This window comes from Trachypithecus francoisi, unplaced genomic scaffold (assembly GCF_009764315.1).
Source record: "Trachypithecus francoisi isolate TF-2019V2 unplaced genomic scaffold, Tfra_2.0 Lachesis_group21, whole genome shotgun sequence".
Taxonomy (NCBI): Eukaryota; Metazoa; Chordata; class Mammalia; order Primates; family Cercopithecidae; genus Trachypithecus; species Trachypithecus francoisi.
The window spans coordinates 24,407,193-24,432,427 of NW_022681467.1; the positions used below are offsets into that span (position 1 = coordinate 24,407,193).

Sequence of the window (25,235 nt, forward strand, 5' to 3'; positions counted from 1 at the left end):
TTGTCATACAGTTGCTCATAGCATCCCCTAATAAACTGTCATTAATTATAGCAATTCTGACTCCAAATGTGTGGGGGGTTTTCACACTAACCAGTTCTCCAACTCTCTGGGCACCAACTGGGTCTCCTTCCATTCCATTCCATTCCATTCCATTCCATTCCATTCACTAACTACCTGGAGTTAGCATCAGACTCCACAGGTTTAAAGGCTCATTCCCACAAGACTGAGACTTCAGATTCCAGTCACAAGTATTGGTTACCCAGGGTTACTCACACTTCTGTCTAACTTTGCTACAGGTTTGGGGTTATCACAACTGCCCACAGCCTTAGGTTTGATAATTTGTTAGAGTGGTTCACATAACTCAGAAAAACAGTTCAGAGTTTCATTACATAGGCATGACTGATTAAATCATAGGCCTTTGGTGATTAACTCAATCTTCAGCCTCTCTCCCCTCCCTGGAGGTCAGAGGTGGGGTTTAAAGTCCCAAATCCCTAATCATGTCTTGATTTTTCAGGCAACCAGCCCCATGCTGAAAGTGATCTAGGTGCACCTAGTCATCTCACTAACATAACTATAGCTGATGCTCTTCTCATTCTGAAGACGATGATAACCAAATACTTTTCTTTAAAAACCACACTCTTTATAATTCTTTTCATTTTTGTAGGGTTGGTAGTGATGTCCTCTCTAATTTTAGTAATTTGATTCTTCGCTTGGTCTAGCTAAAGGTTTATCAATTTTGTCAATCTTTTCAAAGAATCAACTGGTTTTGTTGATTTTCTTTAATGATTTTTCTGCTCTTTATTTCATTTACATTTATTTCCACTTTAATCTTTCTTGTTTTCTCTTTCCGCTTTTTTTTTTTTTTTTTTTTTTTTGAGGCGGAGTCTCGCTCTGTCGCCCAGACTGGAGTGCAGTGGCACAATCTCGGCTCACTGCAAGCTCCGCCTCCTGGGTTCACCCCATTCTCCTGCCTCAGCCTCCCGAGTAGCTGGGACTACAGGCGCCCGCCACCTCGCCCGGCTAGTTTTTTGTATTTTTAGTAGAGACGGGGTTTCACCATGCTAGCCAGGATGGTCTCGATCTCCTGACCTCGTGATCCGCCCGTCTCGGCCTCCCAAAGTGCTGGGATTACAGGCTTGAGCCACCGCGCCCGGCCCTCTTTCTGCTTTTTTAGGGGTTTACTTTGCTCTTCTTTTTCTAGGTTTTTTTGTTTGTTTGTTTTTTGTTTTTTTTTTTAGACAGAGTCATTTTTTTTTTTTGTGGCCCAGGCTGGAGTGCAGGGGCCTGATTTAGGCTCACTGCAACCTCCACCTCCCGGGTTCAAGTGATTCTCCTGTCTCAGCCTCCTGAGTAGCTGGGACTACAGGTGTATGCCCCCATACCCAAATAATTTTTGCATTTTTAGTAGAGACAGGGTTTCCTAATGTTGGCCAGGCTAGTCTCGAACTCCTGACCTCAGGTAATCTGCTCACCTCAGTCTCCCAAAGTGCTGGGATTATAGGTGTGAGCCACTGCACCCAGCCATTTTTCTAGGTTTTTAAGGTAGAAGATTAGGCTATTGGTTTGAAATCTTTCTTCTTTAACATAGGTTTTTATGGCTATAAATTTCCCTCTGTGTACTGCTTTAGCTGCATCTTATAAATTTTGGCATATTGTGTTTTCATTTTCTTTCACTGCAAAGTATTTTCTAATTTGACTTGTGATTTTTCCTTTGGCTCATTGGATATTTAGATGTATGTGTTGTTTAATTTTCACATATTATAAATGTATCAAATTATCTTCTGATACTGATTTCTAATTGAATTCTATTGCAATAAGATTATACACTTTGTATGATTTCAATCTTCTTAAGTTTAAGGAGGCTTATTTTATGGCTGAGCATATGATCAATTCTAGATAATGCTACTCTTGTACTTTCCAAGAATGTGTATACGTTGCTACTATAATGTGGAATCTTCTATAGGTGTCTGTTAGTGTCCACCTGATTTTAAATGACAAATGCTCGCGTCCTCTCAACCAGTCCCTAAACTCTTTCCCTTCTTTATTTTCCCCCAGAATACTTATCACTATCTGAAATACTAGTCGTTTTACTTATTTGTTTACTTTTACCTGCCCCACTAGAATGTCAGCTCCTTTAAGATAAAGATCATATGCATTTTGCTCACTGGTTGGCTGGCGCCTGGTAAATGCTCAATAAACACATGCTAATAGAAAACAATGTGAAAATGTGGCTTACATGTCCTGTAGCTTCACATAAGCCAGTCCTACAATCAACAAAGCAAGGCCCTTCTTGATACAGCTCAAACTCCTTATGACATTAAAAGCCCTTCATATGTTGTTGGCCCCAATTCATTCATTCCATGGATCTGTACTGAGCACTTACTATGCAGTTGATGCTGCTGTAGGGGTTGGGGATAAAGCAGTGAACAAAACAGTCAGGCTCCCCGCCATCCTAGAACTCTCAAGTTCTAGGTAGACAATAAAGATTCAAGCAAACATCAAGTTGTGATATGTGCTTAGAAGGAAGTCAGTAGGGTGCTGAGACCCCTGGCCAGGCAAAAGTTTGGGGTGAAGTCAGCAGGTCCTTCCCAGGCAAAGAAAGCGTCTTGTGCCAAGTCCTTCAGGTATAAAAGAGCTGCTAATGACCTTTCCCTCTTGCTGTTACCTGAACAAGCACCGTCCTCCCTGCTGCTGTAACCTGATCATTCTGTACCTCGGCAGCCTGACCTTATCACACTGCATTGGGGTTATCTGCTTTCCTGTGCTTCCTGTCCACCCTCCCACCTGGTATTTGGGGGTGCCCACTAAATGCAAGAAGGGAGGGAGAGAGAAAGGCACAGTAGAAAGGCAGAGAGCAGAATGGCTGGGAGACAGACAGAGAGTGTGGAAGGAGAGTGTCCTGGGCTGGTCACAGGGTCTCTGCATCAACCTCTCAGCAGCTGTAGCCCCACAGCCACTGCACTCACTATTTCCTGTCTGCTTGGCCAGCCAGGCCCTGGGCAGCAAGTGCTTGGTCTTCCCACACAGGCTGCAGTGGGTTGAACAGTGTCCTCCTCAACAATATGCCCAAGTCCTAACTCCTGGTATGTGTGAATATAATCTGTGAATAGGATTTTTGAAGATATAATTCAAGATCTTGGCCGGGCGCGGTGGCTCAAGCCTGTAATCCCAGCACTTTGGGAGGCCGAGACGGGCGGATCACAAGGTCAGGAGATCGAGACCATCCTGGCTAACACGGTGAAACCCCATCTCTACTAAAAAAAATACAAAAACTAGCCGGGCGAGGTGGCGGGCGCCTGTAGTCCCAGCTACTTAGGAGGCTGAGGCAGGAGAATGGCGTAAACCGGGAGGTGGAGCTTGCAGTGAGCTGAGATCCGGCCACTGCACTCCAGCCTGGGAGACAGAGCCAGACTCCGTCTGAAAAAAAAAAAAAAAAAAAAAAAAAAAAAAAGATCTTGGGATAAGATCATCCTGGATTTAGGGTAGGTTCTAAATCCAATGACTTTTGTCCTTGTAAGAGAAAGGAGATAGGAATTTGAAACACATAGGAGGAAAGAAGGCCATGAGAAGGTGGAGGCAGAGATTGGAGTGATGTGACTACAGGCCAAGGAATGCCTGAGCCACCAGAAGTTAGAAGAGTCAAGGAAAGACTCTCTCCTAGAGCCTCTGGATGGAGCATGGCCCAGCCAGCACCTTGATTTTGGACTTCTGGCCTCCAGACTGTGAGATAATAAATTTCTGATGTTTTAAGCCACCCAAGTTTGTGGTAATTTATTATGGCAGGCCCAGGAAACTAATACACAGGACCAGAAGCTGATGGCTGGACAGGTGCACCAGTCTTGCTTCCCTGTTGGCTGCTGGTACCAGCCTTACCAACTGAGATCTTGGCTTTGTATTTTCTTTGCTTGGAAGGTTCATTCTCTGTTTGCTTAGTCTCCAGGCTATCTTAGGAGTATGGGCAAAGCACATTTTACCCAGGGGCTCTGAATCTTTGTGCTCTAGCATGTGTCCTGGTTCCACAGACAGAGCAAGGGCTCATGACTCAGAGAGGCACAAGCCCCTGTCATTTCATCTATAGAATACTGCTCATGCAAGTCAAGGATGTCTTGGCTTCCATGAGCAGTATTGCCCAGCATGAGTCTGGAATTCGGCTGGACCCTGTCTTCCTGGAATGCCTTCTCAACCTTTCATCTCCTGGCTGAATCTTACTCCCTTCAGCATTCCCTCCCATAGGCTGCTTTTCCTGATACCTTCTACCCTGGCCGAGTTAGAGACTCCTCCTCTCTGATCCTTTAGCCTCTGGACACCCCAGTACAGTGGCAGTCACTCTGAACTGTTCTGTGTTGTCAGCTCACCATGTGGTGTGTTCTCTGGGGACCTCTCTTTGTCCCCTTGCCTCTGAAACATGCCTGGCACTCAGGAGGCTCTCTACTTTGAGAGCACAAAAAGCCTAGCATGGTGTATGGCACACCGAGGCCACTCAGTGAAGAGGGGCAGTCTAGCATAGCGGGGAGGGCAGAGGCCCTGAGACTAGACTGCCTCGTTAGAACTCCAGCTCTTCTGGGCTCTGAAAACTTGGAGAAGTTACTTAACCTCCCTGTGCCTCAGTTTGATTATCCATAAAATGACTTTATTTTATTTTTTGAGATGGAGTCTCGCTCTGTAGGCTGGGGTGTAGTGACGTAATCTTGGCTCACTGCAACCGCCGCCTCCTGAGATCAAGCAATTCTCTTGCTTCAGCTTCCTGAGCAGCTGGGACTACAGGCAACGACCACCGCGCCCTGCTAATTTTTGTATTTTTAATAGAGATGGGATTTCGCCATGTTAGCTAGGCTAGTCTTGAACTCCTGACCTCAGGTGATCTGCCCACTGTGACTTCCCAAAGTGCTGGGATTACAGGTGTGAGCCACCATGCCTGGTTCACAAAATGATTTTAAAATAAATATTAAGGCCGGGTGTGGTGGCTCAAGCCTGTAATCCCAGCACTTTGGGAGGCCGAGATGGGCGGATCATGAGGTCAGGAGATCAAGACCAGCCTGGCTAACACGGTGAAACCCCGTCTGTACTAAAAAATACAAAAAAAAAAAAAAAAAAAAAAACTAGCTGGGCAAGGTGGCGGGTGCCTGTAGCTCCAGGTACTTGGGAGGCTGACGCAGGAGAATGGTATAAACCTGGGAGGTGGAGCTTGTAGCGAGCTGAGATCTGGCCACTGTACTCCAGCCTCGGCGGCAGAGCAAGACTCCGTTTCAAAAAAACAATTAAAAAAATAAAATAAAATAAAATAAATATTAAATGAACTAATGCATGGACATTGCTTGCCATTGTGCTTAGCAAGTTCTAGGTACTATTATTATTATTTTTGTTAACCTAGAGGTGAAATCACATTGCCCACAGTAGGCAGTCAATAAACAGTAAACAATAGTATAATTAAACAGTGGTAGTGCAGTGCAGAGTGAGGAGCATGGGCTCTGGATTCTGCAGGGGAGTTCTCCCTTACTAGCTATCTTCTCTGGCTGGGTCAACTTGCCTCTCTGTGTCTCTGTCTTCTCCTCTGTAAAATAAACGCTGTATCCGTGTCTCACTTAAAAGCTCATGGTAAGGGCTTTGTAAACATTTGTTACATAAAATAACTACATAAGTTGTGAAAATGGCCAGCCCACAGCAGGCGCTCAGTGACAGTGATTGCCGTCACTGTCATCATGTAACAGGATGTTAATTTCTCCTGTGGCTTTTTTTTTTGAGATGGAGTTTTGCTCTTGTTGCCCAGGCTGTAGTGCAGTGGCATGATCTTGGCTAACTGCAGCCTCCGCCCCCCAGGTTCAAGCGATTCTCCTGCCTCAGCCTCCCAAGTAGCTGGGACTACAGGCATGCGCCACCATGCCCGGCTAATTTTGTATTTTTAGTAGAGATGGGGTTTCGCCATGTTGGCCAGGCTGGTCTAGAACTCCGGACCTCAGGTGATCTGCCTGCCTCGGCCTCCCAAAGTGCTGGGATTACAGGTGCGAGCCACTGCACCCAGCTGATCATGGTTAAATCTTAGGACAAAAGACCCACAGATCCCATGTTTTTTTGTTTTGTTTTGTTTGTTTGTTTTGTTTTTTTTTCTTGAGACAGGGTCTCACTGTGTTGCTCAGGCTGGAGTGCAGTGACACAATCTTGTCTCACTGCAACCTCCGCTTCCCAGAATCAAGCGATCCTTCCACTGGAGCCTCCTGAGTAGCTGGGACTACAGGCACATACCACCATGCCTAGCTAATTCTTTTGTATTTTTTGTAGAGATGGGGTTTTGCCATGTTGCCCAGGCTAGACCCCACGTTCTAAGTTCCAGAAGCTCCCAGCAGAAGGGACCCAGCCATCAATCTGTAGGTCTTATCAGAGAGGTGCCAGCTCAGAAGAGGCCTTATCACATACTACCCTCATCCATAGCCCACCCCAAGACAGTAAGAAGATGGCTAAAGTGGAAGATGTCTTTGACAGTCCAGAAAGTGCCATGTTCCTGGAGAGAGGAGCTAAAGTGTGAGTTGGGGGTGTGTGTAGGTGTTTAAAAGAATGTGTTAAGGGGCCGGGCGCAGTGGCTCATGCCTGTAATCCCAGCACTTTGGGAGGCCGAGATGGGCGGATCACGAGGTCAGGAGATCGAGACCATCCTGGCTAACACGGTGAAACCCCGTCTCTACTAAAAAAATACAAAAAACTAGCCGGGCGAGATGGCGGCGCCTGTAGTCCCAGCTACTCAGGAGGCTGAGGCAGGAGAATGGCATAAACCCGGGAGGCGGAGCTTGCAGTGAGCTGAGATCCGGCCACTGCACTCCAGCCTGGGCGACAGAGTGAGACTCTGTCCCAAAAAAGAAAAAAAAAAGAATGTGTTAAGATTTGGGGGTATCTTCAGCAAGAAATGACTGGCTGATCAAGATTGGGGGTGCCTACAGAAAGGGAAGTTGGTATTCCCCTCCCTGTGGGAGATCTGTTCATCCCGTCTTACTTACTAAGCTGTGTACTACCTGAGCAGGGAGAAGAGAACTGAAGAGAGACAGCAGGTGGGAGACAGCCAGTCAAGACTGCTCCTCCTACCCACAAGTGTCAGGTTTCAGTTCCCAGCCTTGGAGTGGGAGACAGTGGAAGTTAGGGTGGGGCACCACAGCCGAGGTTTCTGTAAAACCTCGGCAGAACTTGGGGACAAAAGTCACCATGCATCAGAAAGAAGCTGTGTTGAAAAGGCCCAAATAGCACAAGAAATCAGCAGTGTCTACAGGAACAGCACAGAAATTAGCCTTGATGGCAGCAGGTTGTGATGGAGCCACCATCTGTCCTCAGCAAGCATAGATAGGAAACTAGGGCAGCAGTACCCGCCCACTTAGCCGGCACTGAATCCTCACCCAGTTAAGACAAAGGCATCTGCTCTCTTCTCTCCTCTTTTCCTCCCCCTTAGCCTAACAGTGCTCTCAGCATTGGTAGCACACTAGAGACCACCTGGGAGCTTTAAAAAGTCCCGATGCCAGAACCACATCCTGTAGAGACTATGATTCAATTAGTCAGGGGTGCAATCTGGACTGCTGAGGTAGATTAAAAATGGCCATAATGCCTTGCAACTTCCCACCCCTTGAATCTGGGTTGGGCTCATGAATTGCTTTGACTAATAGAATGTGGCAGAAGTGACATGGTGCACATTCTGAGCCAGGCCTCTAGAAACTTCACAGCTTCATCTCTCACCTTCTGGGAATGTTGCTGCTATTGGGACAACAGCAAGGGCTGGCCTGTTGGGACAAGAGAGGCCAAGTGGGAACACAGACCCAGCCATCTCAGCAGTCCCATGTGACAGACATATGTGAGATCCCAGCCAACACCACCTGGAGATGAACCATCCCAGCTGAGCACAGCCCAAATTGCTGACCCACAGAATTGACCAAATAAGTAATTATTGTTTAAGATACATAACTGAAACAGCTCCCTGGATAATTCAAATGTGCAACCAGGGGTCGGGTGCAGTGGCTCACATCTGTAATCCCAGCACTTTGGTAGGCCGAGGTGGGCAGATCACCTGAGGTCAGGAGTTCAAGGGCAGCCTGGCCAACATGGTGAAACCCCATCTCTACTAAAAATACAAAAATTAGCCGGGCATGGTGGTCGGCTCCTGTAATCCCAGCTACTCCGGAGGATGAGGCAGGAAAATTGTTTGAACCCAGGAGGCAGAGGTTGCAGTGAGTTGAGATCACATCATTGCACTCCAGTCTGGGCAACAAGAGTGAGACTCCATCTCAAAGGAAAAAAAATGTGCAACCAGAGCTGTCAAATATGATGCTAGAGAGTAGAAAAGGGAGGTGAGGAGGTGTTCAGAGCAGACTGTGTCTCCTCTTTAGCAACCTTCCAGGGTCATTGCTCTAGCTTGTGCTCAGGGGACAGGAGGAGACAGGGTCTAATTCAAGTTTGAGCTTGAAGTCATAATTACTTGGTGACATGGCTTTAACAAGCAGAAATGGTTGAAAACATGTTAATCAGATCATAACATTGCTAAGGAAACTGTTACACAGTGGGAAAGGGAGATTTTTAAAGTGTATAGTTGGAAGCAGCTGTAAGAAAAAATATAACTGTTTTGTTTTTGTAGCCTAACAAGTAAGGGCTCTTCAATAAACCAGTGGCCATAAATTGGTGTCATGGCACAGGCCCTGGCAGATGCTAAACATGAGATGGTATTATTATTAGTCTGAATTGGGCCTGTGCCATGCATTTGTCCTAGGTGTTCAATAAATAATACCTGCTACTATCATCATTATTACTAGTAGTGATTATTATTGTATGTGAACATACCTAATGCAGTGCCTGGTATATGGCAAGTGTTCAAGGAAATGTAACTATTATTATTACATATAGGAAATCTTCTAAGGCAGAAGAGGTGCTTAGCAAACAGAGCAAGTTATTAATGTAGCCTAAATAAAGGCACTTGGCTCAGAGCACAGAGACAATGTGCATGGAAGCTGCTGTCAGCGTCATACACATGGGGCGGAGCCTGACCCCAGGCTACCTGCAGTGGGATCTCTGCAGCACATGGGCCATCCTGGGGAAGGTAATAAAGGTAATAAAGGCTTCCATGTGGCCCTTACCTTCTGGATACTTGTAGAGGTCAGTGATGTCCACGCGGGAGTTGCTGCCCACCGCCTTGGTGCTGATGCATCTCCCAATCTTCTTCGTGTCCGAGTATACACGCTCTCGGCTCTCATCCTCATGCCATAGCCAGGTGATGTAGTCAGCGTTGACCTCCGCAAACACGAAGGGGCCATCGTGGGCCAGGTGCACATCGCCCTCACGGATGGCGGTGACTGAGGCTGGGCCGCACCGGAACACACCTGGGCAGGAGGGGTGGGCATGAGCAGCATGGGTAAGGGAAAAGCAGAGGTCTGGAACCTATCCCACCCAGTTGAGCATACCTTCACTCTCCTCCTGCGGGGTGGCATCCAGAACCTGCCAGCCATTGTAAGAGGGGCCTAGGTCCTGCCGGGCAAACCAGCTCTCATTCCAGACATGGAAATTCCTGTCACAGAGAGAGGATGGGTGAAGCTGCCTAGAGTGAGGGCATAGGAAGGGAAGATCCTACTGAGAGGCAGGCCCTGGGCTCCCTACTCTGCAAAAGAACTGTGGCTGCATCTTGTGAATCATTCATTCAACCACACTAATGAGCACACGGCATGCATATATGTTTGTATATATGTGTATGTGTGTATACAGATGTGTATGTATATTTATCAAGAACCTGTTGTTCAAGGTACTGTAACTAAGACAGAAGATCCTTACTCTCATGCTGCTCACATTCTAACAAAGGAGACAGGCAAAGCTAAGTCAGCAGATAAAGAAATGCAAGTGACAATAAATATAATGAAGATAAAGAGGAGCTTGAGCTAGAGAACAACCCCTACAGACCTACTCTAGGTAAATGACATTGAAGATGAAACTTAAGTGAGGAAGAATAAGCTATAGGAAGAGTGAAGGTCCTGAGTGAGATGAGAAAAAGCCTAGTGTGTTCAGGGAGCAGAAAGTATTTAAGTATCTCTGGGATATGGCCAGCAGAGAGGGTAGGTAGGGTTCTGATTATGCAGAGCTCTATAGACCCTGGTAATTCCAGCCTTATTTTTAATTCCCTGTGTTAAAGATGAGAATATGAGTAGGAAACATGATATCACTTGCTCAAGGTCTTGCAGAAAGAAAGGAGCAGAGAGAAACCTGATTCCTGCTTTGCCTGTCTTGGCATCTTTACAGCCGGCCTCAGAACTCCTTTGGCAGGCAACTGTCTTTTTTGGGGAAAGTATCTTGATTAGCATTTGGGGATTAAAAGTGGGACCCTGATAACCTGGGTGGTGACAGAGTCCTTAACATCAAAATGAAGTGTCTGTGCTTTCTGCATGAAGAAAAGAGAAGGATGTGAGTATTTTGGGCTTCCAGGGAATGAAGAGAACCAAAAAAGAGGAGAGACCAAGGGGAGCAGAGATGGTCTGAGCTGGAGGCCAGCTTGGGAAGGGTTCCTGGCAGGCTCCCCTGGGGAACAAGGATACAAGGCTCTCTGTGTCTCTGTGTTGTGTTCTTTTCACTGTCTCTCCTAATCTGTATTTTAAAATTTTTATTTATTTATTTATTTTGAGATAGAGTCTCGCTCTGTCCCCTAGGCTGGAGTGCAATGGTGCAATCTCAGCTTACTGCAACCTCTGCTTCCCAGGTTCAAGCAATTCTCACGCCTCACCCTCCCCAGTAGCTGGGATTATAGACGTGTGACACCACACCCGGCTATTTTTTATTTTCCATTTTTAGTACAGATGGGGTTTCACCGTGTTGGCCAGGCTGGTCTCAAACTCCTGACCTCAAGTGATCTGCCAGCCTCGGCTTCCCAAAGTGTTGGCATTACAGGCATGAGCCACCGCGCCTGGCCGTCTCTCCTAATCTTTAGAAAGTTGGCTTTGAGTGGCAGACTTGCACACATGTGAACAGACATTTGAACAAGTTTATTCACTGAAACGTTGTTTGTAAAAACAAACTTATTTTTAACTGAGGCAACTGAAATGTCCATTCATATGCGATGGTTAGATGAACAATGGCTTTTTCATGTAACTGAGAGGCAGACTGGGTTCATACCCTTATGCTTCCATTCACTAGCTGTGTGGCCTTGGATGGGTTACTTAACCTCTCTGTGCTTCAGTTTTATCATCTGCAAAATAGAATCAATGATCTTAACTTATTCACAGGTTGTTTGAAGAAATACATGAGTTAATCTATATACAGCACTTAGAACTAGACCTGGCACAGGCTAGGTGTTTGGTGAGTGTTACGTTATTACTTTAAATATTATGGAAAATAAGGAAAACTTTTTTGTGTATTGATGTGGAATTGTTAAATGTTCCAGCAAGAACAGTATCACATAAAGCTGCCAATACTGTTTAAGTGGGGAAAAGGCAGGGAGGCACTGCAGGTACGGATGTTCTCGTGTCTACAGAGCATCTCTCTGATAGGAGATGTATAGTGATATACAGTGATAGTGTTGCCTCCAGGAGGAGGATGGGGAGGCTGGGGAACTGGGCAAGAGGGAGACATCACTGCAACCCATTTTGTACCTTTTGAATATTAAACCACATAAATGTATTTTCTATTTCAGAAAATTAAGTTAGAATGAATTTTATTTTTGGTTTTTGAGACGGAGTCTCACTCTGTCGCCCAGTCTGGAGTACAGTGGTGTGATCTTGGCTCACAGAGGCAACCTCTGCCTCCCAGGTTCAAGCGATTCTCCTGTCTCAGCCTCCAGAGTAGCTGAGGCTACAGGCGCCTGCCACCACGCCTGGCTAACTTTTGTATTTTTGGTAGGGATGGGGTTTCACTATGTTGACCAGGGTGAAGTGGAATGGGGTGATCTCAGCTCACTGCAACCTCTGCCTCCTGGATTCAAGCAATTCTCCTGCCTGCCTTAGCCTCCCGAGTAGCTGGGACTACGGTCGTGAGCCACCGCGCCCAGCCTAGAATGAATTTTTTAAAGCTTTATGTGAAGAATTTTGTTTTAACTGAAGAAGGAGTCTGTTTCCCACCTGAGACACACAGCACGGAGAACCGCAGCTGATACGGAAGCAGGAGCCTCCTGATCCGATGCGGAAGAGTTACCTGTGCGGATGGAGTTCCCACCCCACCTCAGGAAGCCGCAGATTCCCGGAGAGAAGAACCAGGCGTTCGAGGCAATCAAATCTTGAGGCACCTCCTTACCTCTGAGTCTACATCTCTTGACCTCAGACCTTACATCTTGGAAGAGGTACCACTCTGTCCGCAGGGCGCCTCTCGCTCCCTCCAGAGCCGGCTCAGACTCAGGAGAGCTGGGCTCTGGGCCTGCCGCTCCCTGGTGGTGTTATGGAAGATGAGGCCTTACTCCACCTGCAGGGCTTCCGGAGCCCTTGGGCCTGGACTGGGGGCAGGACCTACCACATGCTGTCTTCTGTCAGGTCCTCCAGGGTCCGCCCGAAGGAGTCCACGTATTTGTCCACACTCAGGTTCTGGTCTGTGTCGTGGGCTGAGTTGAAGTTGGACACCACCCGTGTGGCTATCCCCAAGCACCTGAGGACTGCAGAGCAGAGACTGGGAGGCTCGGAGCAGGCGGGACCCCGGCCCCTGAGGGAGGGGCCTGGCTTCCACAGGTGCCCTGGCTCATTTGTGGCCAAAGCCCTCCGCCCGCCATCTTTGTATGTCTGTCTACTTCGGCAGGTTGCGGGGCTGAGACTCCCATCTCCACTCTCAGAAATGCCACCATCTCCTGCACATTCTCTCAAGGACTTCAGGAGATGCTACTGCCACCTCATGTGAGCAGACAGGCTTTGAGGCTGGCAGGAGCTTGGAAGCCACCTAATAGAGCCCACTCATCTTCCTGAGGGGACTGGAGGCCAAGGGAGCCACAGGGCTCACCCAAAGCACTCAATGAATGAGACAGAGGGAGGTAGGTAACTCCTTCAAAATAAAAGATCAGATGTGAAGGAAATAAATTCTCTGGCTTCTCTCTTCATTAGCCAGACTTGGTTCTCCCCCTCAATGAATCCATCAATGAAGATGGGTTGCAGCATATGCAAATATATGTAAATGAATTTAGATAGAGGAGGCTGGGGGAGGGGCCCTTCTCTCCCAGGGTACCTGTGCACATGACTCCCGCGAAGACCCAGCACTGGCCGTACTTGACGGGCTTGTACCTGCCCTTGAGCCACTTCTGCAGAATGGCCACGCTGCCGCGCCAGTGCAGCGGGCTGGTGCCGCCGCCGTACTTGCCCTGCCACTGTCCTTGCACCACACCTCGGTCATTGTTGCTGTTCACCTGGGCAGAGGAGGGCACGGGTCCACCACCAGACAGGGCTTCCTACCTCAAGAACCGCATCGTGGTAAAATCCTCTCCAACTTTGGACCACCAGGTCAATCGGGGTCACTCTTGCTTTTTAACTGTCTGAAAATTAGGGGCATCTGTGGCCTTAAAATACCTACTTTTTGGTAGCACTTGTCATTTGCAATTATCTTCCATTTGGATACTGCGTTGTAAAAATCATTACAACTTTAGGGCATTTCCTGTGTTAAATGATCTGTTTTGGGGAACTGTTGGCATAATAATTATAGGGACAGCTAACATTTATTCAACGCTTATTGTGTGCCAGACACCACCATGCCAAGAATTTTGTGCACACTATATTAACCTGTTGAAGTTTACAATGTAGGCTTGATTATTATCCTTTTTTTTTTTCAGATGTGAAAACTGAGCTTCAGAAGCATTCAGGGACCTGCCGAAATCACACAGCAAGTTAGTCCAAGTGGTGATCCATGAGTCTAGGACTTGGACTCGGGAGCCTAGAGTTCAGGACTTTCACTGTCCTCAGAGCTGTGATGCTCTGCTGTTTGGGATTGTCACTCATGTTAATTCTCTTTGCTCCAACTGCTCTCTGAGGTCTTGAGGAATTGAGAGTATCAAATAGGAGAAGTATAGCTTTGTGTAATTTTGGAATCTCAGATACCACCCACTGACCTTAATACCTGCATGTGGTAGAGGGAGCTGGTGGGCCCTGCAGACATCTTTTGGGAGGAAACACCATGGCCTGAGGCCTGTGATAGGTTAAAGTTGTCATGCCCCCCATGGAGAGGTGGGTCTACATCCCACTCAACAGGAGGGGTCCTCTTGAGTCTGGGCTGGCCTGTGACTACTTTGACCACTGACTATGGCAGAAGTGACGCTGTGCCAGTTTCCAGGCCTAGGCCTTATAAGACTGGGAGTTTCCACTTCCTCTTTCTTGGAAGGATTGCTTGGGGCAGGGAGGTGGGGGTGGGGGAGCCATTGCTATGCATGAGACTGCCATATTGTGAGGAAGCCCAAGATAGCCACATGGAAAGGCTGTGTGGAAAGAGTGATGACTGGTGAGTCCCAGTTGCTACAGCCACCCCAGCCCAGGGCCTTACATGAGGGTGAGGAAGCCATCCTGGACGTTCCAGTTCCAGGAGACATGACATAGACGACAACCTAGGAATTGCCAACCACCAGAACCAAAGCCCCAGACAGATGTCCTGTCAAACCATCCCAGACATATGCAGCCATTAAGACACCCCCAGAAGAAGCATCTTGGAGCAGAGACAAACCATTCTCATGGCGCCCTGCCCAAATTCCTAGTCTAAAGAACTGTAAGCATAATAAAGGGTTGTTTTACACCACTGAATTTTGGGGTGGTTGGTTGTGCAACAACAGCAAATTAAAACAAGGGGTGATGGGAAGAATCACAGGGTGTGGTCCCAGGGTTGGTTGGGGGATCCTTGAGGAAGTACATGTGCAGGGATGAAGGGGCTTCTCACCATGGCGCTGATGACCCTGGTGACGTAGATGGGGTCGTGGCGGCAGGACACGTCGGTGGCTGGGTTGTTTTGGTGACCGGGGCTTCGATCCAGGATGGAGAGGCAGATGTTCAGGATGTCCTCCTCAAACTGCTCCCCAGAGAGGCTGTGCTTAGAGGCTGTGCTTAGTCACCCATATTCCAGGCCCTCCCACAGCCCTCACCCGGTCAGTCACCCCATCTGTGCAGGGCAGTTTGCTGCCCCTTCCAACCACCAGGGGCAGCACAGAGCAGCCCCTAGTCTTGGAAACCCTTCCTCAGAGAGTCACCTGGGGAATCAGAACCTCAGCCTTAATCATGCCTCTCCCCTGCTCAACAACCTCCCGTGGCTCCCGACTACCCACAGTAAAGTCTGGGCTAAAATCGATGGCTCTTGAGCCACATCTACCTCACTGATATGCTCATTTGGTCTACATGATGTTTTCAAACACATTTGAATTAGTTAACAATATGTAAAAGCTGGGGGATTTTTGCATACACATTTAGGTTTCTGGTCACTGATAATTTGGAAGGTCTGGCAACAAAAACTGGGTGCTGAGTAGTGGCTACCCCTTAGATGGATCCTAAATTCTTCCCTATATCTTCCCTGTCCAGCACACGAATCCCGAATGCTTTAAACCCCTGGCCTGCAGGGCAGTGCGCGACTCCTCAGCCTGACAGTCAAGTCCAATCTTCCTTCTGCTGGGCACCCGGAGCTCAGGCAGACAGAACTCCTCTAGCAGACTCAGGACTCCCTACTTCACACCTCCATGTGGCTCTGCTTCTCTTCCCTATGCCTGGGCAGATCCTGCCTCACTGTAGAGACCCAACCCCAATATCATGCAAGCCTCCACAATGGCCGAGGTGGAGGTTCCTTTCACCCTCTTCTGAACTCCCTTTGCTTCCATCCCTATCATTCTTTTTCCTTCCCCTGGTATTGGAACTACTTATCTAAGCCAGTGGCTCTCAGAGCATGGTCCCAGATCAGCAGCATCAGCATCACCTGGGAACTGGTTAGAAATGCACATTCTCAGGCCCTGCCCAAGACCTACTCAGTGGGCAGCTCTGGGGGTGGGGTCCAGCACGCCATTCCTCCTAGGATTCTGATGTATGCTCGAGTCTGAAAACCACTGATCAGAGCTATTCATTTTTCCACAACAATACTGACCTATTCTGTGTCCATACCATGTCCAAAGCAATTCCCCTTCCCCAGGACACAGTGCGCGCCCTGGCCCAGTGAATAGTAGACAAATGAATGAACGAGTGGATTTTCTCTAGGAGTGAGTACCCCTTGTCCCTCCTGAGAAGAGTGAGCAGACAGAGGGACTCCAGTCCCACCGACCTCCCCATGCCCCAGCCCACGTCCCTGTCTGGCCTGTGCCCCTGGAGACCTGCCCGTAGTTCCAGCCCTGGGCTCGTATGTGCTTCTCCACGCCTCGGAAGATGATGCCGCTGTCGTTGAGCACGTACTCCTGTCTCTCCTCCTCTGAGGCCAGAAACACATCGTCCTCTGAAAAGCAGTCATCAGGCCCGGTGTGGACTGGGGCTCTGGCCTTGCTGGCCTGGGGAAGGGCTGCATCAGGGATCAGCAGCAGGACAGTGCCCGGAGGCTGACTGGGGCAGGAGAGGTCAAGAGGCGGCTTGCGAGCTCCCGTGCTGCCTCCTTGCCAAACTCCATCCCTCCCGGCAAGTCTTTATCCAAGCAGGGACCAATCCCCAAACAGCCCAAGACTGAAGAGTTTTATGGGACCTGACACATTAGCCTCATATTTCTTTTTTCTTTCTTTCTTTCTTTCTTTTTTTTTTGGTTTTCTTTTTTTTTGAGACAGAGTTTTGCTCTTGTTGCCCAAGCTGGAGTGCAATGGCTCAATCTCAGCTTACTGCAACCTCCGCCTCCTGGGTTCAAGAAATTCTGCTACCTCAGCCTCCCGAGTAGCTGGGATTACAGGCATGTGCCACCACACCTGGCTAATTTTGTATTTTTAGTACAGATGGGATTTCTCCATGTTGGTCAGGCTGGTCTTGAACTCCCGACCTCAGGTGATGGCCACTCGCCTCGGCCTCCGAAAGTGCCGGGATTACAGGTGTAAGCCACTAAGCCTGGCCATATTTCTTAAATATTAATTTAGATCCTGGCCACTCCTTACTAAGGCCTTATGATGTATCTCATACGTTACAAGTTTTACCTCTATGGATTTTTACCATAGTCCTAAGAGGTAGGCACTGTTATTTTTCCCGTATTACAGATGAGGAAATGGAGACTGGTAGAGGGGAGCAGCTCAGCAGAGCTGGGACTAAACCAAAGCAATCTGATTCCCAAGTCCTGGCTCTTACCCACCCCTGGGCCTCTCCTGCCCACTGAGTCCTCTGGCACAGGCTTTGAAGCACCTGCTACCAGGTTTCATCTGACCATTGCCTACCTCTGCCTAGGCCAAGTACTTGCCCAGCTCTTGGCATTCACCGTCTTGTCCTTTAACCCACCTCCCAGGCTCCCTCCAAGGGCAGGCCCTCCTCTGAGGATGTCTTTTGGAAACACCTCTACCTTGGACTTGCCCACTCCTACCTGCACACCATGGGTTGAAAAGAAGAACAAACTCGCCCAGCCTCCGGTTGCTATGTTTGCGGTGAGAGGAAAGCCTGATGCTCAGCAGGTAGCGGCCAATGACAGCATTGGGAGGGCTGGCGAGACTGACAGTCAGAGTGTTCTCCATCTGAGCCTCCTTTGCTGCTGTCCAGCCCTCACCCAGCTCCAACTCTGATGTCTGGAACACAGCTTTGGTGTGGAGGGCCTCAGAAGCCTGGGGTCCTGGAGGAGGGGAGAGGGACTCAGGAGACTCTGTCCCTGGGAAACCCAGCTTTAGAGAAGCGAAAAAAGCTACAGGCCTGGAAGCCCCGCGTTCACCCCTGAACTGCTGGGAGGCTTTGGGAGAAGGACCTGACCAAAAGCAAGAAGGCCAGTGGCCGAGTGAGGGTCCACCTCAGCTGCCCTGACACCCCAGCCACTTCCAGGCTAAGGAGAAAGTGACAGCATCCTTTGAAACCAAAGTCTGCCTATGTCGAGCCAGGAAAGGAAAGAAAAGCTTGGGCTTTAAAGTGCTTGATGGTTTTTCATACCCTTCCAGAGCCCTGGGTGTCTGGTACACACAGGGTTCCAGAGACATCATCCCATCCATCCCACTGTCTGCTGGCAGCACCTGCCAACCACCCCCAGAAAGCTGCCACCAGAAGCCTCCAGGGTTCAAGGCTCCATCTACCTACAGGGACTTGCTTCCCCCAGAGCCTGAGCTGCTGACTGCAAGGTCTCAGGTTACTGGGTCATAAGATAGGTCCCTCCAGCTGCGGATGAGAAGGGGGTGCTGGTGAGCCCAGTTACCTGTCTCCACCATGAAGATGAGGGTCTCCTCGCAGTCCGGGGCTCTGCTCAGCTCCAGCGTGAGGCTGAACGACTGGCCCCTGCGAACCACCAGCTCAGGGCAGGGGTACTCCTGGGTGTGGTGGGCAGCGCCATTCCTCGACCACTGCCAGTCCACCTTGGTGACTCTGATCCCTGGGTGGGGAGAGGACAGGGAGATGAGGACACGGCCTTGTGTTTCTCACCCACTCTGGGCTTGTCCTCCCATTCAATCCCAGCCAGTCATTTGTTCATCCAACTGCTATTTATCATATGTCAACAATTCTCTGTTTTTTTTGTTTTCTTTTGTTTTTAACACAGGGTCTCACTCTATCACTCAGGCTGGAGTGCAGTGGTGTGATCTTGGTTCACTGCAACCTCTGCCTCCCGCGTTCAAGCAATTCTTGTGCCTCAGCCTCCTGAGGAGCTGGAACTACAGGTGTACATCACCACACCTGGGTAATTTCTTTGTATATTTTTGGAGAGATGGGGTTTTGCCATGTTGGCCAGGCTGGTCTTGAACTCCTGACCTCAGGTGATCTGCCTGCCTCGGCCTCCCACAGTGCTGGGATTACAGGTGTGAGGCACCATCCCCAGCCTCTTAGTCATTAAGTTCTGTAAAATCACTGCAAAGGTTGAATTAATGAGAACTGACCCATTGCCCTTAGGGAAAATAAATACAGGTTTAGGTTCCTGTGAGCCTCTGGTCCCAACTTATTCATCAATTGATCAGTATATAAGTGTGCGTTTCTGTTTAAAGACACATTATTCAGGCTGGGCGTGGTGACTCACGCCTGTAATCCTAGCACTTTGGGAGGCCGAGGTGGGTGGACTGCCTGAGCTCAGGAGCTCGAGACCACCCTGGGGCCATCATGGTGAAACCTCATCTCTACTAAAATACAAAAAAATGAGCTGGGCGTGGTCGTGGGTGCCCGTAATGTCAGCCACTAGGGAGACTGAGGCAGGAGAATCGCTTGAACCCGGGAGGTGGAAGTTACAGTGAGCTAAGATTGTACCACCGCACTCTAGCCTGGGCCACAGAGCAAGACTCTCCCTCTCAGAAGAAACAAACATTATTTAATATATATTGTTGATTCATTAATATTGAACTTGTGGCCAGCAGCGCTATAGTTCATGCCTGAATGTTCACCTAACACCTATTTTTCATGTAAGGCACATCGCAGCTTTACTGCTCCTGCTTTTCCTGCTTTTCCTGCAGCTTTCCTGGGAACATGAGACAGCACTTTAGTCCTGTGCTCAGCGGACATTTTAAACAGAGAAATCACCAACAAAAAAAGCACAAAAATGCAAAAAAACCCTAGATTTAAATGGACAGACAAAGGTTATTTGTTTATAGTATGAGAGCTGAAACAAGAAGGCAGAATATTGCCTGTTCAGCTTCAGCTGGGAATATGCGTGTCAGGTCAGGTGACAATTTTTCTGCACTCTGCGCATGTCTGTGAATGGCTAAGAAAGTGCAGAGTATAGATTTTGGATTTAAAAATAAATATTAGCAATGTGCATATACAGAATCCACAAGCATTGAGGATTGACTGCATATTCTCTATGCCAGGCTGGTGTCTGGTGCTGAGGATGTAGATGTGGGCTTGCCTTCAATGCATGGTGTGGTGAGACTGTCTGGCTCAATGGTTATGAGCAGGTCGTCTGGGGGCAGCTGATATGGGCTCAGATTCTGACTTGGCCATCTACTGGTTGACCCACCTTCCTTTCTTTGTCTGAAACTGAGTGTCGCTCTGTCACCTAGGCTGGAGTGCAGTGGCGCGATCTCGGCTCGCTGCAATCTCTGCATCCCAGGCTCAAGTGATCCTCTCATCTCCGCCTCCCAAGTAGCTGGGACTGCAGGTACATGCCACCGTACTCAGCTAATTTTTTGTATTTTTGGTAGAGACCAGGTTTCGCCATGTCACTCTGAACTCCTGAACTCAAGCAATCTGCCCACCTTGGCCTCCCAAAGTGCTGGGATTACAGGTGTGACCACTGTTCCTAGCCTGCCTTCTTGACCTCTCTGCCTCTCAGTTCCCTGCTCTGCAGAATGGGAATAATGCCTGTGGCGTGATTGTGAGGATAATGGCCCCTGTCATTTAGAGTCCTCAGAAGATGAGAGCTCAATAAATGTTACTTATTATGTTCCAGGGGTGACACCTAAGTAGGTGAGTCCACGTAACTAATTCTTGCTTTGATACATGCTATCAGGGAGAAGGATGGGAGCTGAAAGAACAGTAATGGAGGGCTTGTCCTGGTCTGAAGCAGGACAAGCAAGGCTTCCTTGAGAAGGCGGAATTGAGGCTGAGTCTTAAATTGGATGGGTATCTCCAGGAAAGAGTTGAGTGATGGATCTAGTCTCAGTCCAAGCATCCTCTTCCTCTATTCAGCATTCATTCATTCAAGTGCTGGGCATTGTGCTGGATGCTACAGACCCAACAGTCCATCAAATACCCTCTGGCCCTGACATCACACAGTTGATAGCCCAGTGGAGAAGACTGGCATTAAGCAGATAGACCTCAAACATTTAGGGCAAGCTTTGAGATGAACCCTACGGGAGAGGCATTGGGAGTCCCAGAGGCATTAGGTGTCACAGAACACCTAAACTAAAGTAGTTACATTAACAAAACTATTCGCCAGAGTACTATAAGCAATAGCTTAAAACTCTAGGATGTGTGCAGCCTTGAGTTCTAGCCAGCAGCTATGGCGCTAGACAGAGAGACAGGAGGGAGCATGGTGACTTCTAAAATTTGAGAGAAAGCAGATGTGTGGGGAAAGCAATGAGGTTGGAGGGGCCCATAGTCGGCAGACCACCAACGCTTGGAGTGGGATGAGAAGTCTGCCTTTTGTCCTAAGGACTGTAGTCAGTCAAATATTGTTTTAAGCAAAGCTGTGATGTAATCAGATTTGCACCTTGGAAAGATCATTCTGGTGCCATGTAGAAGATTAATTAGTGATATCTGGTGAGATGCTTTAGTAAGCAAAGGGATGTTTCATGAAACTGCTGTTTCATCTTGTCAAACATCTGCTCCCAAGCCTCCAATGGATGCCCCATTGTCTATTATGATCTGTCCAAGATCTGACCCCTCCAGCTCACACCCATCCCCTCACAGCTCAGTTACTCTTTGCTCTGGCTGCATCAGACTCTACCTCTGCAACCTCCTGCCCCGACATCCCACACATCTCTTTCCTGTCTTGTGCTTTTCCTAAGGCCCCTCCTGGTTGGGGTGCCTGTGATTGTCCCCTGAGATGTTCCTGCCTCGGCCCTGCCACCAGAGTTCATCTCTCCTTTGTCCAATCAGCTATTAGATTTGGGATAATACAAACAACAATAATAAAATCTTTGTATGTATTCAAGTGCTTATGCCTTCTAACATACACCTAAGGGAGGTACTGTGACCCTTTTCATTTTCTAGATGCCGTCATGCTTACTGGGTTCCCTATTTCGCCTCCCCTGTGCCCCCACCCCCACATGTCCCCAGGGCTCATTCTCAACATGGAAGTCAGAAGGATCCTGTTAAAATCTAAGATCACTTGGTTGCTCTCAAGCTCTCCATTGGTTCCTGTCTGTCTCAGCAGAGTTGAAGTCCTGACAATGACTCTCAAGCCCTTCCAGATTGGGCACTTTGATATCTTTTTGGGCATTCTGTTTCTCTTCCCCTCTTTCATCCCCTTAAGCCACATTGACCTTCTTATTTCTCTTTGAACCTGTGGACAGGCTCCTTCTTCAGGGCTTTTGCACCTGCTGTTCCCTCTACGTGGATTGCTCTCCTTTCAGATTCCTGCAGAACCTACTCCCTTGCCTCCTTCTTCAAATGGCACCTTTTCAGTGGGACCTTCCCTGACCACCCCTTTATAAATTGCAAATCACCCCTACCCTCCTTTTCCACTATTTTCCTCCACGGCACTTACTGACATCTTACGATATATTTTATTTCTTTATTTTAATTGCTTACTTTCCCTTTCAAGAATATCAACGCCATAAGGGCAGGGAGCTGTGTCTGTTTTGTTCATTGATGAATCTTCAGTGCCTGATACATGGAAGGTGCTCAACAAATATTTCTTAAATGTGTTAATGAATGAATGAGGAAACTGAGGTCAAGAGAAGTGAAATAACTTGCCAAAGGGCACACAAACAAGCAAGGGCTGGAGTGGAATCTTCCAGCTGTTGACCACTGGGTCAGTGGTTATACTAGTTTTATTGTGATTGACATAAGAAACAGTTTTAAATGTTCCATACTCCATATACCTGCAAACATATATACATGCACAGATATAAACTGAAACAAAAGTTTCATTACTATTTCCCCTTATTATGAATGATGAACACTGAAATTTATTTTCTTTTCTGTCAAAGCTCTCTAGCCAAAGACCACCAGCAACACATTAGTACAATGAACAGGAAGGGCTCATCGCTCATGGCAATGAGAAAGAATGCTCACCACAAAGAACCACAGAACATCTTGGAAAGAGGATATTAGAGAGGACTTACAGATTGCGACTTGTGTTAGATGGTTTTGGGGAATTTCAGAGAAGCAGGGCTTTGCTCTGGATTGGAGGCTGCTCTTGCAATGAGGCAAGTCTATATCTGAGTATCTTAATAGTCCTACATAGAAGGTGGGAAGAATGAATTGAGGCTAGTGTCATAAGTGATAAAGAAGCAGCCATTATTCATATTAGCCCAGCTTTAGGGCTAATATGTCAGTTAATGGAGACCAGTAAATGGCTTAGACAATGTTCATGTTTTTGTCTGTGTTCACTCATGATTATGAAGTGGTCTTGTTTTTGTCTTGATTCACTACAGTCACAGGATGGCATCTGATCACTTCATCATGTCTTCTGGTAAAGTTTTAATAAGCATTTACATACTTAAGTATGTTTAGTAAAAACTGATTTCCTTTTATTTACTATTTATATTATAGTTAGGATACAATTTTTTAAAAAGTGGCATATAGAGGTAGGTAAGCTGTGTCAATTCAATTTCAGGTTGGTGAAGGGACACTATTAAATATTTGTTATATTGAGAGGGAGGGTATTAGGGACAAAAGAGTTGATGTTTTACTCATCTATTGCTTCTTAACCAATCTGTTTAACCCAGAGTTTAGCTTGGAAAAATGGTAATCATGTTATCCTTCATGGTTTCTGTGGGTCAGGAATTTGGGCAGAGCTCCACTGGCCAGCTCTGAATTGGAGTTGCTTATGCAGTTGCAATCATGTGTTAGCTGCAGCCATACTCATCTGAAGGCTTGACTGAGGCTAGAGAATCCACTTTAAAGGTGACTAACTTACATGGTTGGCAAATTGGTGCTGAATACAGGTTGAAGCACCTTAGTTCCTTTCCATGTGGATTTCTCCATGGGAATGCTTGAGTATCCTCCTGGCATGGTGCTTAGTTTCCCCTCAGCAAGTGACCTGAGACACCATGGTGGAAGATGCAATGGTTTTTATGACATAACCTCAGAAGTTACACAATGTCACCTCCACCTTATCCTATGGGTCAAGGCAGTTACAAAGGCCTACCTAGGTTCAAAGAGAAGAAACATGCCCCATCTCTTGCTGAACATGTACCAATGTCGTGTCCCATTGCAAAAAGAACACTGAGATGAGATGTATACAGATATGACCACCCTGTGAAATATAATCTGCCACAGTTGAGAACCACTGAAGTTGTATCACCAAGTACTCCCCACCCAAGGACGCTTGTCATGCAACTCTTGACTGTATCTTATTTGATGCCAACCATACAGGAAATGTTCAGTAATTGTTGGCTAGACCATTGGATAGGTTTTACTCAATAAAACTTCCTATGAACCAAGTGCTTTTCCAAGTATTTTATAAATATTAGCTCATTTAATCTTAATAAACCATATGAGGGAGGTACTACTGTTAACTCAATGTCACAGATGAGAAAACTGAGGTACAGAGTTACACAATCTGTTTTCTTTTCTTTTTTTTTTTAATTTGAGATAGGGTCTTGCTATGTTGACCAGATTGGTCCCAACTCCTGGCCTCAAGCAATCCTCCCATCTCAGCCTCACAAAGTGCTGGGATTACAGGCATGAGCCACTGCACATGATTCAGAGTTACACAGCCTTCTAAGTGATGGAGCTGGGAATCTGCCTCCTGAGTCTGTGGCTTTTATATCCCCAGGCTATGGTGCCTTTAAGTTTGACTCCATAGGAGTCACAGCCTAGAAGTTCCAGACTATAAAATTCAACATGAGCTTCACCACAGTCATCAGAAGAGTGGCTTGTGTGTGCAAGTGTCTGGACAGGGCTGGTCAAAATGCTTGACTTTTTAAAGATTCCAGCATCTTTGTACAATCTTTTGGTTAATAGCATGTGGCAGACTGCATTTTCCAAAGATGGTTGCAGTAATATCTCCCATCCCACATACTCTTCTTTCAATATGATGTTGATTCTCCTCTCGTTGAGAAGTAGAGTATATATTCCCACCCTCTGGACCTGGAAGACTTGTGGCTGAGACACAGTGACACACTGTGACTTCTAAGGCTAGATTATAAAAGTTAATGCAGCTTCTTTCTAGTTCCCTTGGGTTGCTTGTTATTAGAACCCAGCTACCAAGCAATGAAGAAACCCAAATGGCCCATGGAGAAGCTCACCTGGAGAGCCACCAAGGCTTCCAACCCACAGCCCACTGAGCTCCCAGCTGACAGACGGAACTACTTGGAAGCCATGGGACTGAGCCATCTGGCAAGTGGGTCCTTCAGCCCCCAGGCAAGCTGCCCCAGCTGATGCAGACACAAGCTGTCCCTACTGAGCTCTGCCCAAATTGCAGGTTCGTCAGCAGGAGAATGATTGTTGTCTGAAACCCCTAACTGCTGGGGTGGTTTGCTACATAGCAATTGATAACTGAAACATGGAGAGAGCCAAGATTCTTGTCTAGACCACAACAGCCTCCCAACTGCTCTCCACCTGTGAGCTGTCTAGGCTGGTGCTGTGGTCTCAATACTCAGGCTTGAGATTCATGGAAAA

The 25,235-nt window shown here is 47.6% G+C and overlaps 1 protein-coding gene across 1 annotated transcript in view; it reads right to left on the bottom strand.

The window, feature by feature from the left end:
• Positions 1 to 25,235, bottom strand: part of TGM6 (transglutaminase 6) — a 55,793-nt gene that overhangs the window by 23,864 nt on the left and 6,694 nt on the right. Inside the window, exons 2-9 of the mRNA XM_033185908.1 lie at positions 18,220 to 18,393; positions 17,410 to 17,652; positions 16,238 to 16,356; positions 14,830 to 14,958; positions 13,141 to 13,318; positions 12,442 to 12,580; positions 9,423 to 9,526; positions 9,099 to 9,341 (exon numbers count right to left, since the gene is read on the bottom strand). Coding sequence (XP_033041799.1) covers positions 9,099 to 9,341; positions 9,423 to 9,526; positions 12,442 to 12,580; positions 13,141 to 13,318; positions 14,830 to 14,958; positions 16,238 to 16,356; positions 17,410 to 17,652; positions 18,220 to 18,393 — 1,329 coding nt within the window. The remainder of the gene's footprint in view (positions 1 to 9,098; positions 9,342 to 9,422; positions 9,527 to 12,441; positions 12,581 to 13,140; positions 13,319 to 14,829; positions 14,959 to 16,237; positions 16,357 to 17,409; positions 17,653 to 18,219; positions 18,394 to 25,235) is intronic.